This window comes from Pyxicephalus adspersus, chromosome 2, assembly GCF_032062135.1.
Source record: "Pyxicephalus adspersus chromosome 2, UCB_Pads_2.0, whole genome shotgun sequence".
NCBI lineage: Eukaryota > Metazoa > Chordata > Amphibia > Anura > Pyxicephalidae > Pyxicephalus > Pyxicephalus adspersus.
The window spans coordinates 157,543,245-157,554,848 of NC_092859.1; the positions used below are offsets into that span (position 1 = coordinate 157,543,245).

At 42.0% G+C, this 11,604-nt stretch overlaps 1 protein-coding gene across 1 annotated transcript in view; it reads left to right on the plus strand.

Moving 5' to 3' along the window:
- Window positions 1–4,753, plus strand: part of PROM2 (prominin 2) — a 36,383-nt gene extending 31,630 nt beyond the window's left edge. Inside the window, exon 18 of the mRNA XM_072399146.1 lies at window positions 3,233–4,753. Within this exon, the coding sequence (XP_072255247.1) occupies window positions 3,233–3,365 (133 nt within the window). The 3' untranslated portion in view covers window positions 3,366–4,753. The remainder of the gene's footprint in view (window positions 1–3,232) is intronic.
- The last annotated feature ends 6,851 nt before the right edge of the window (window positions 4,754–11,604 follow it).

Below are 11,604 nucleotides of genomic sequence, written 5' to 3' on the forward strand. Positions count from 1 at the left end.
TGGAATCGGCTCCCTCAGGAAGTAGTTTCAGCAAGTTCTATAGATTGCTTTAAGAAAAAGCTGGATGATTTCTAGAAGCACAGAATATAACTCTGGGTTAAGGATTTAAAGTAAAGATAACTGTTAAGACCTGTTGATCAAGGGAACATCCATTTGTCTCATGGAATCAAGAAGGATTTTTTTCCCCTGTTGAAGCAAATTGTACCCGGGGTTTTTTCATTGCCTTCCTCTGGACCAACTATGTCTTATAGGGTTTTATATCTGGGATATTATTATTTCCCTAGTGATTAAACTTGATGGACTTATGTTTTATTTCAACCTAACCTACTATGTGTTGGTGAATGGATTGTGAATTATATGCTGACCACTTCTGTCTACAGAAGGCCATAAACAGGTCACTTCAATTGGCCAGTCCATTTCTTTGTTTCATTGATTATAAACTGATTCCTAAATAGGTCTGCCTGCCAAAAGTTATCAGTCCCAAGTGCAAAATATATGAGTGGTAAGGTTGGAAAGTTTTATATATCGTAAAAACATCTGGTGGGATTTGGGACCACATTTTCAAACCATGTGCACATACGTATTTTGCTGCTGTTGGACCAATAACAGTGTGTGGTAATACCAGCGTGGCTGGCTTTTGAGTTCCTAAATGTCCAGAAAAATTGCTGTTGGAATTAAGAAGAAAAGGGAGAAAAAGCAGGGTTTTTTTGGCAAGCATGTATTGGTTGTAAAGTTACAGGAAATTATAATTATATGCACAGTGCAAAAGTTTATCAGCCTGATTGTTTCTTGACTGCGGGAAGCCCCCTGATTGTTCCTGGAGTGCACGTCCCTGAACAAATTAGTTACACAGTAAATCCACTGCAGATAGGAGTTCGTGGGAATATACATCAAAAGAATCTAATTTCCCGACACATTTCGCTCTGTTAGCTTCCTCAGGGGAAAAGGAGACAGCAGAAAAATGATGTATCCTTGTGTGGGTGATAGTCATAGAATGCAGGAAAGTTTGGGATTGCTGTAATCTCGCCTGTTGGTTAAACGTGGAGATTCCTATATGAAGTTAGAGCAGGTGCATTGTTTGTGGCAGTGGGACAGGTATGAGTAGCTGATCAGAGGCATCGGTTTTTTGACGACTGCCCGCTCAGTAACTTTACAACCAATACATGCTATTTTTTGGCCGCACTTTTTCTCTTTTTCTTCTTTCTCACTTACTAGGGGTTGGCACTGTATGATCCCAGGGATGAATTACTCCCAGGGCTATTTCTTTGAAACTTTGGCTGTTGGAATCAGACAAAGTTGATTGTGGGTCCAAACAATGACCAGTCCTGTACAATGGAGTTCACAACAGGCTTAGGGGAGATTTTTTTGAATCTGGTGCATAAAGAGAAGCAAAGGACTATTACTGTATGATAGTTAAAATGACCTGACACAAATTCTGGCTATGCCAATGCTTCTGTCTGGCTTTATAACATTCTGAGTCATTTACCCAAACCAATAGTTTAGATTATGGAAGTCAAAGGCATCATTTTCTACCTGTTTGTTCCATGGAAGGTGAATCAAATATTGCTGAAATCAGAACACAGAAGCAGTTATTTAATTATATTTCCCAAAAGCTACATAAGATATTAATCCATTTTTGTGCACTAAATGCATTTACAAACCTAGATATGGCTATGTAAATGAAGAGGTGACATCACCATTGTGCCACGGATTGGCTGTGCAGAGAGCAGAGCTGTGGGAGGGGCCCAGTAGGTTCACCAACTACAGGCTGCCTGCAGAAAATGACTGGAGACAAATAGAAGACTGGTTACAGCTGCTTTCCCTACCTGTGCAGGATGACTGGTCTTGTATCCGCCCCCTCCAGTAATTTTCTGCAGGCAGCCTGTAGTAGATTTATTATAGGACGCTCCTGCACAGATGTAAAGTTCACAATGGATTATTGCACAGGTCTAGTAGAAATATAATGATAACCAGGTCCCTTCACTGCATCAGTTCTGGGTGTAGGGACTGCTGATCCTGCACTGCAGATTAATTTGGAATGACAGCTCCTATACACTGGCATGGCTGCTTTAGTCTCTTCTTCTGGGTCCACTGGATAGCCAATAGGAAATGTCTACATCATATAGGCAGGGGTATCTGGAAAAGAACCTCAACAAAAATAAACAGGGGAAGACACAAGGCTCAGTTCTCTAGTCTCATACACCTCTGGCTATAAGTAAGTAAATATGGAATTATGGGCGTTAGGTGGATGGGAATATTATCATGGTGCTCTAAATCACTAGAACATGGGGCACATGCCTCACATAACCCATATTTCATGATAAAACTGCAAGCCAATAATTCTGTCCATGCTGAAGGTCACATTTATTCCTGTCAATATTCGTCAAAAGAAGTCTCATTTTTATAGACACACACAACCTAAACCTTGGAGCAATTTACCACACGCAAAAGAAATTTGTTCAGAGCTGGGAAAAAATTTGGTAAAATTTGTTATGGGGTTGTCCATAGAACTTGGATGGACTGATGAAACACAACCTGTGTTCATGCACCATAAAAACAAGGGAAACCGGGCTTAGAACCTAAGCAGCATTATTCATAAATCCTTAGCAGGAGCAAGCCTATTGATTCTCCAGGGGCCATTTACAACCTTTATACTCCCATTTAATCCAGGGGATAGAGCACTGGCCAATGCCGTACACCTGCCTATCAATTTACAAGATGGGATCTAGGCAGTAGGTGTCTGATGGGTTTGGTCTTGGAAAACATATTGGTCCTATGGTCTTTTTTGCTATTCATACAAATGTCAACAAGTCAAATTTTTACCTGATGGCAGCCCTATTGGAAGTGTCTGTGCTGGAATGGGGGGATCGTCCCTTTGTCCCCTTATCAATTTCACTGGAAGAGATGGGAGTCAAAGCTTCCACCTTATATGGACCCCATTCTGTCCTAATCTGTAATACATATAATAGTGTGAATGAGTTCTGAAAAGTAACCAAGTAATTACTCTTGAAAATTCAATTTATTTTGGCATAGCCAACTTTTTGACTTCAGTATTGTAATGAATGAATCACATTAAGTGTTTTGTGTCTTTTAGTGAATGCTACTCACAATAGGATTTCTCCCTTCACTAATACACTCTCTGTCTCTTCTCTGTCTCTGCCTTTCCTCACAGAAGGCCTCTGTCGCTCTAGTCCTGCCTCATTGTCTGTCAATGTGTCTGCTCTACCTGCAGATGCCCAAAACCTGAAGAAGAGAACCTCTTCCCATTAACTGAAAGCAAAGATGGAGAGGAACGTCCCAGTCTGAGAGAAAGAAGATCGCCATACATGGGTGTGAAAACGACAAAACAAAATACTGTATTCTAACTCTCCAATGGGGTCTACATGGGGTACCTGAAGATGGTCACCACGCATCAACTGTATATATGAATATGAAAGTTCTCATCTATCAGATCATTGTATATTTAGTAGTAATTAGTCACATTCAATTGGACTACTTCTTGTGATGTCGAAGACGTTGCGCAGCTCTCCAACCAGCTTGATCAGTTTTCTTATGTTACTAATCTGCTCTCAGCTCCTCAGTTTTCCAACTTGAAGCATCCCCTGCCTCCCTTTAGTTATTGGTTGCATATTGACATCCCCAGCAGTTCCTGGACCCTCACTAGTCCTAGGTCTAGGTTGCTGGATCCTTAGCATGTTGCCTGCTACATGCTCAGTGATATTTAGCCAGCTTGAGTTCCTGGGTATCGACCCCGGCTTGGCCCTTATCTCACTTTCTTTTTCTGTGTTGCTCAGATCTTGGATTGTTCTGACAACGAATATTGCCTGCCCCAAATTATAACTGTCTTGACCATGAGTATTGCCTGCTGCCTACCAGAACCAGGTAGATGTTTACTGGCTGTCTGTACATCAAAGACATTTGTTACCTGCTCAGCCCTGCTGTTCCCTGCTGCCTGCCCCGACCCTGCACTGTCTTGACCATGATCCTTTCCTGTCTTGACCTGGGTTCTCGGTACATCCTACTGGTTGTCTAGACCTTGGCCAGGTGGCCTCTATGCCTGCTGTTTATACAAAGATGACCTTGTACCCGTTCACTGGCTATCCCTAGATGAAAGCCGCCCATTCCTTTTCACCTTGGGAGAGCGTCGGGTAAGGACGTAGTAATCCCCCAGCAGCAAAGTAGTCCGGAGGCCACTTGGGTTATGGGCCCATCACTCCTTGTGAGGTGTTCTTGTGAAGACCAGGAGCCACCTAGTCTCCGCACCTCTGGTGCCACCTGCCAGGGGAGGAAACCCTAACAACCCGACTAATAGAGCAGCTGGAAGAGCAGGAAATCATCTTCAACATTTCAAGAACAAGTCCATCTGACTGTGATTATTTACTGCCAGATATGTATATATAAAATACACATAGAGGAGAACAATTGTGCTATGGAAATGTAAAATATATCACATCCGGGAAAGGCTTTTTAGTTAAATATAAGAGAATCTCATATAAGAGTTATTGTTGCTGCTAAAAATGATTTGATACATTTTAAATAATGCAACAGAAAGATGGTGAGCCTCAATAATTCATGGCAACCAATCAGAATGTATTGTTAGGAGATTAAAACGGGAAGACTCATTTAATGTGACTGAATGGGCTATTGCACTTTACTGTCCGCCTTAATAAAGAAATGAATCTTTTCATTCAGACTCAGTAATCATAGGATATTGTACAGTAAAATACTAATTAACTATGGGGATATTGTTTTAAATGAGGGGTAATAAACTAAATATAACGAATTAAGACTTATACGTTTTTTTTTTCTTGTAATAAAAGAATGATAAATATGCAAATCATCAGCTTTATATACCCAACGTTTCCTGTGTCTACTGACTCAGCACAGACTACTCAAAGCAAAATAAGTGCAGCTTTCCTATTGGGGCACCTGGCCTGATTTAATAAAGCTCTCCAAGGCCTTAGAAGATAAACTATCATCGGTAAACCTGGGTGATCCAGCAAATTTGTAATGGATCTGGACCAGGATTGAAAACTTTGTTAACAAATAGAAATAACTTCTCCAGCCTTGGAGAGCTTTATTAAATTGTGTACTTATATAATGATCACTAGGAGATCCTGCCGAGCCCTTTTGATCCCAGTACCAGACTGTGTACATGACCTCTTGATCCCTGTCACAGTTTACAGTTAGACCTCTTTCAGATATGCCACGCTCAACCACGCTCCCAATGGCTCCCAAATAACCTAATTGGTTGGAAACCATTCAGTGAAGGAGGTTGCATTTGTGTCGTGACTAGGTTGCTGCATCATGTTGGAGAAGAAGAACCTGGAACAATTTTAAACAAAACTAGAAGACAGTAATGTTTAATAGGCAAATTTTTCAATTTTTGTTTTTTTGATGATTAGCGCTAATCCACCATGCTTTGGTAAATCATTCAGTTTTATTTCAATAGTTTCAGTTCTTAATAAGATCATACAGATTCCATCCCACCCACCATGTGCTTAGAAATAGAACGTACTGGATGATGGAATACACGTTTCATGGAACCGTGTGCTTCTTCAGACAAAACATGATGCACGTATTCCAAGGTACGAAAGCCATGCAAGTATAGAAAGCAACTAATTGCATCTACATTAAATAACTCAGAATTTAAATTTATTTACATAGAGATTCCATGTCAAGTAAAGTAAAATGCCTGGCTGTTTCAGAGGTTCATCCTCACATTGCTTGAAATGGGGCCCTGAAAAATCTCCCGCAGGCTACACAAATGTATCAAAAAAATATACCCAGCATACCCAAAACTTCACTTATCCAAGTGTAAATGTATTAAATGAATTGAAGGGATTAGCAGCCCATTGTAATACCTCTTATACTCCCTACTCCATGGCTGAAATGCTAAAAGATGCCCATCCAAGGGATGCTACATGGTGCACAATGACTGCATTGACATAAGGTCACACCACCAAGACGATGACATGGAAAGACGATTAGGTTCAACTATATGCCACCCTTTGCCACTTCTGCAGATTGAGAAAGATAAATGTATAACTTGAAACCCAACTGCAGCACCAGGTACATGAATAAGCTTTGAAGACACGGCCATGCTCTCCGTGATAATGTATTCATTGTCCTATGTGCAATGTGCACATGCCATATGTACATAAAGTCGTCTTTTGTTGGGAACACTTTAGTGACATCTCGATTCTATTTTAAGTTACATCTGACAGTTGCTAATAAGAGTTAACCCCTCAAGGCTCTGCAGGTCTCTAATCTCTCTGTGGAATACTGGTGGGACCTCAGCAGGAGCAAGGTTTATTCTCATGACAAAATGGCGTGAAATATTGTAACTGAGAATGGCCTGTTGCTGTAATTAGGAGAATTTAAATTATTAGCCCTGAAATCTAAATTAATAAACTATTAATTAATAACGTCATGCGTGTCTGTAGATGTGAGATAGGATTCATTAGCTGGCTGATTCATACTTGACGCTCAGTGGAGGCAGATTTGCTAATTTCACACATAATTGTGGATTTCCATTTTTATGATATGTCAGTATCCTGGGTTCTGCAAAGCTTCCATTCTAATGGATATTTCAGGGAAGCAAGACACATAAAGAGGCACTGTTACCTTGCCGAGGAAGTGAAAAGTGACAATGTTCCTGCAACAATCAAGCTTAGTATATTAATGGGTGAACCCTTGCAACTGAATCTGACTTGGCACCAGCCTCTCCAGGGGCTCGAAAAACTCCGGAGGAAGAAGAAGAATCATTTGGGCTGCAGTGCTTTGCCAACAAAGGACTTAGTGATAGATGAGGGTATGAATGATGAGCCTATCAATGTTCCTCTCCCTAAATCAGACATTCATGACCTTTTTACACCTAGGGGATCCCTTGAAATTATAATATAACCCCTGCTATAATTATTATATCCAAAGGTCACGTCACAGTATTTTATGTGGTAATCAATGGGAAGAATTCCTCTTACATTGCTGGCCATTGGGAAGAATGTCACCCTTACAGATAGCCAAAAAGATTCGTGTCACCTAAAATGACTTTCTGGAGAAACCTCGGATAAGAAACACTGCCCTAAGCTGTCCAAACACATGCTGGGCAATGCATAGGGCCACTAAGTATTTCCTAATTGCTAGGGTAAGCTGAATCCTTTCTGTGCCTTTCAGCACTGATCCCTTGGTGCCAGTGGCAGATCAATCACTACAGGATGTATTTTATAGCAAGGGTAAAAACTAAAAAAGAATTTGAGGTGTTGAAGCTTGGTGTGAACTCCGTTAGCCAGGGAGCACAATCCACATAAATTTAGGATTAATGATTGCGCCCCTCCTCCCAATGACCTAGGTTTCTTTGGCCCAAGACTGACTTCTAATGTTCTCTGAAATCTTTATCCACTTGCGGACAGAAAGCTGGCAGCAGTTCCCTTCTGAGGATACAATATCTCAGCCTCTGGCATTATAAGAGAGTGTGCTGATCCTCTTTACTGTTAATAAATTGCAGGATGCATCTGAAAAATTAATGCTTCTGGCTCTTCCACAGAATGGCACATTTGACGTAAGTTTCAGGGAGAAGACGTACACTTCTGTGCTGAAATCCTGATTATACAACAGCATCACAACAAACTTGGTATCTGAAGATTTTAATATGCCCTTTGAAGTCATCTTCATTTTAACTTTATTTCTGGAATGATTGAAATATAAAGAACAAACAAAAGAGAATTCTATGGACATTTTCCAACTCTGTGCCACCACTAGTGGGAAAAGTGCTCATCAGATCTGTCTAAATCAGCCTTTCTTGACATTTTTAATATGGGGGAAGACTTAAAATAACTTTCAGGTCTTCAGGGAAGTCCTTCTGTAATTACTATATCCTCAGCTCACAGTATATTAGAGTAGTGGTCAATGGCAACAATGCTTCCTACAATGATGGCCATTGGGAACAATGTCGCCCTTATAGACAGATAAAAAGATCATTGGGACCATTTAAACTGAACTGAGAGGCACAAATTGCTCAAGGGACCCCCACCAACCCCCGGAGGAACCCTAAGGTTCTATGGAACTCTGGTTGAGAATCACTGGCCTAGATACCTGTTCTTTTCAGCTTTGATTGTGTTCCTATCAAAAAATGAAATCAGGAATACAGACCTGCCCATATATTAAATATTTTATTTATATACCTGGATTTCACCACCAACCAAAGCTTTATTCATCTTTTTTCATTTCTGTAGGTTTCTCCTAAGTTCAGGAGTTGATTGCACCCATTGGTTGCTTTGTTGGTGACTCCAGAAGACAGACTGTCAAGGGCAAATCACTGGGTTGTGGGTATTAGACTGACTCCTCCTACCACTAACTGAGTGTTATGAACGAAGGTGTGGAGCCACTGTGCCGCTGGCCAGGTAAACTCTAGAGGGGCGTAACTAAGCAGCCACCCGGTCTTCACTAGAGCCTCTGATGGTGAGGATAGGCTTGGGCTGCGGGTTAGCTACCAGGTGCCACTCCAGAACAATCCCCAGGCCAGTGGCAGCTGACCACAGGAGTCAAGACCAGGGTGCAGACAAGTGGAGTCCAAAAACGTAGTCCGAGATCAGGGTCAGGCAGCAAACAAGCGAGGTCCAAAAGCGTAGTCCGAGGTCAGGGTCAGGCAGCAAACAAGCAAGGTCCAAAAACGTAGCAAGGTCCGGTACACAGGAAAGCAGTCAGATAAATCACTAAACACAGGGTAATGCTGGTAAGCCAGAGATTGCTCAGGCAACTTCCTGTAATAGGAGGTGCCTTTAAATCCCTGCAGGACATCAGCCATAGGCTGTGGAAAACAGAGGGCGTGTGTGTGTTACCTCAGAGACACACCCATGCCAGCTCACAAACAGAGCAAGTCTCAGCATGGAGGAAACACTGATATGGAACATAGGTAGTGTTACCTGAGAGATAGAACCCGGCGCCCATGCCTGCGATTAGGAGCAGCGGCGCCGGCACGACCTGCAGTGCTAACACTGAGTTTTTAACTGGTGGTGATAGGTGGGGGGAAGGGTCCATACTTAGGGTGACCATGTGAAAGGGGAGTTGTGAGTCAGAGACACTTTTGGAAGTCTTGGCCTACCATTGCTTTGGTATGGAAAGCTTTTTGCCAAGCTGTACCTGGGCAAGGCCATGAGGAGCTGCCTGGTACCAAAGCCCAATGGATTGAGACTTCTGGATTGGAAAGTGTCTGGGTTGGCTTTAATGAAGCTGCTCTTTTTCAGGCAAGAACTGCCCAGCCCAGACTCAGCTGCTTGAAATTTTGTGTTAATATTATTTGGGGGATCTGACTTGATCTGGGAATGGAATGTTGAGTGGGTTTCTTAGGATCACAGTTCTATCCAGTTTCTGCTTCACAGTCCAATATAGTTAAAGCTGCAACTTATGAGCCAGCTACTGCTCCCATCAAACCAGAGCTTAGTCTAGATTTCTATTCCCTGGTTTGGTATTGGTAACGTTCTGAATGTGTTTTTTGGTAATTTATGCTTGATGATTGCCATTTTTCCTGGGTTTCCTGCACCCTAATCTTTGTTTCCTAAAATATATCTACCCAAAAAATCTCCCTGCCTTGCAACTGACTACTTTAACCCACCACATGCCAAGCATAGACCTTGGGAGTTGGATGCTTATAAGATAGCCAGTTATGGGGCATTTTGAGATGTTGGCCTCCTTAAGGTGGAGGTGTGCCACAAGTCCTGCCTGTTTCTGCTGATGCATACCATAAAAATCAGCCTATAGACTTCCCTGCACGCACTGCCCTTCCTGAAGACCTAAACCCATCTGCTTGTACTTATGATCAGTCACAGAAACAGAAAGTGAAGGGAGATCCAGTAATTTTGAGTTGGTCGCAGTTTAAAAGATAATGAGAATATTCTCATGGTAATGCTTGTTTTGGGGACAACTGTCTAACAGGAAATTCTCCTCGTTTTGGTAGATTTACACTAACTTCCTGTTGCATATTAGGACAAGAACTGAAGGGCCTTTGCACCATTGGTAAAGAGACAGCAACCCTTCCCTTCTCTAGCCCAAACTACAAACTTCCTTTCAATTCTTTTTTAAAATTTCTCTATGATGTGACTTACACCATTCTAAGTGCACTTTCACCCATTGTATCAAGGTGTCCCTGGGAAGGTCTTGGATGGGGTGTATAGTGCCCAGGATACATTGTCTGTTATGGGCTCCAGGGAACTGTGTGGTCATCTGCTAGTCAGTTTTGGGAAAAGCAGGTTTAAAGGTCCTGGTGCGGCCAAGGAAGAGTTGGGAGGGATCCTTGGCTACCCGGTCCATGTGAGGAGTCCGAAACCTTACATAGAGAGATGTTTAGAGATTCACTGGGGAAGCTCAGTGGTTTACAAAAACCTGAAGGGAAAGGAGCTCAAGAGAATAACGCTATCAGATTTTGTTCATGAAAAGGACTTTGTGTTGAATTATTAGATAGATAGGGATCTACCAAAGAGATAGTTAGTGGCCTAGCTGGGCAAAGATTTGTTTTTTGTTGTTTACGTTTTTGTTTTCTGAAAAACTGACCTTGTGCTACGTCATTTTAAACTGCTGCAAGCCCATTGCTACGAGCAATACCCCACAGCAAACTCACACTATATACATATAGAACTAATAAAATGCAGGTCAAAGTACTTTCTCTAACTGTGAAAAATGCTTCCAAATAATAGTGTTATCCAATTCTTGGTTGAATACATCTGCTCATGATCTCAGTAACCAGCCAGTTCTGAGTATGGTTTCCGGAGGCCTTGGATTCCATAGACCTGGTGAGGGATGGTGTCACAGTTGGTCACTTTGTACTTACATTGTGCATATAAAGCATGCTAACATAAGATGATTTCTCATTGCCTTCATTGCAGCGTATAATGGCCAGAAAATTCACCGGTCATCCCTACACTTTCATCTCAGCAATATTCCACTCACACATCATACCATAGGTTCAGTGCCAGTTTAATGAGTTGCTCTGCTGCAGTTTTCTTGCTTAGGTGGACATTTCCCAGGTAATAATTCAGCGTGCCATGCTTTTCCCCTAGGAGCTGATACATTTGCATGTCTCTCATCTTGGAACAAGTCTTTGCACAGCATGGTGCCACCCAGTCATAATACCGTGATTTGCACCAGACTCTGCAGGCCAGCGTTGCCCTCTGCTCAAACCATTTAGAGGTGACAGGGGGCTGTTGATGCTTAACGATGTACGAATTGCTGTAATTAAGAATGGCTTTGGAGGGGGGTGAGACAATCACTTAATTATAAAGCCCCAGGGACTCAGACATCTCTGGTTAGGTAATTAGTTGGTAGAAACCGTCAGATGCTATGCTGTGGAATAATATGGAAGTACGCTTACCAGCTGGATTGTACAAGCATGTCATCTTGTTACCATTCCACTCGTATGATTCCTTCTTCGCCCACGGTACACCCTTCAGTTGTTGCTCATGGAGATGTGCAGCTATGTGTCATCATACTAGACATTATGTGCACTTGTAGCCCTATGTGCATGTGTGCTCTAGCAGGTGCACGTAGCTATGTGTGTGAACAAACATACACATTCATTCACATGTGCACACGTACACAACATGTGTCTAT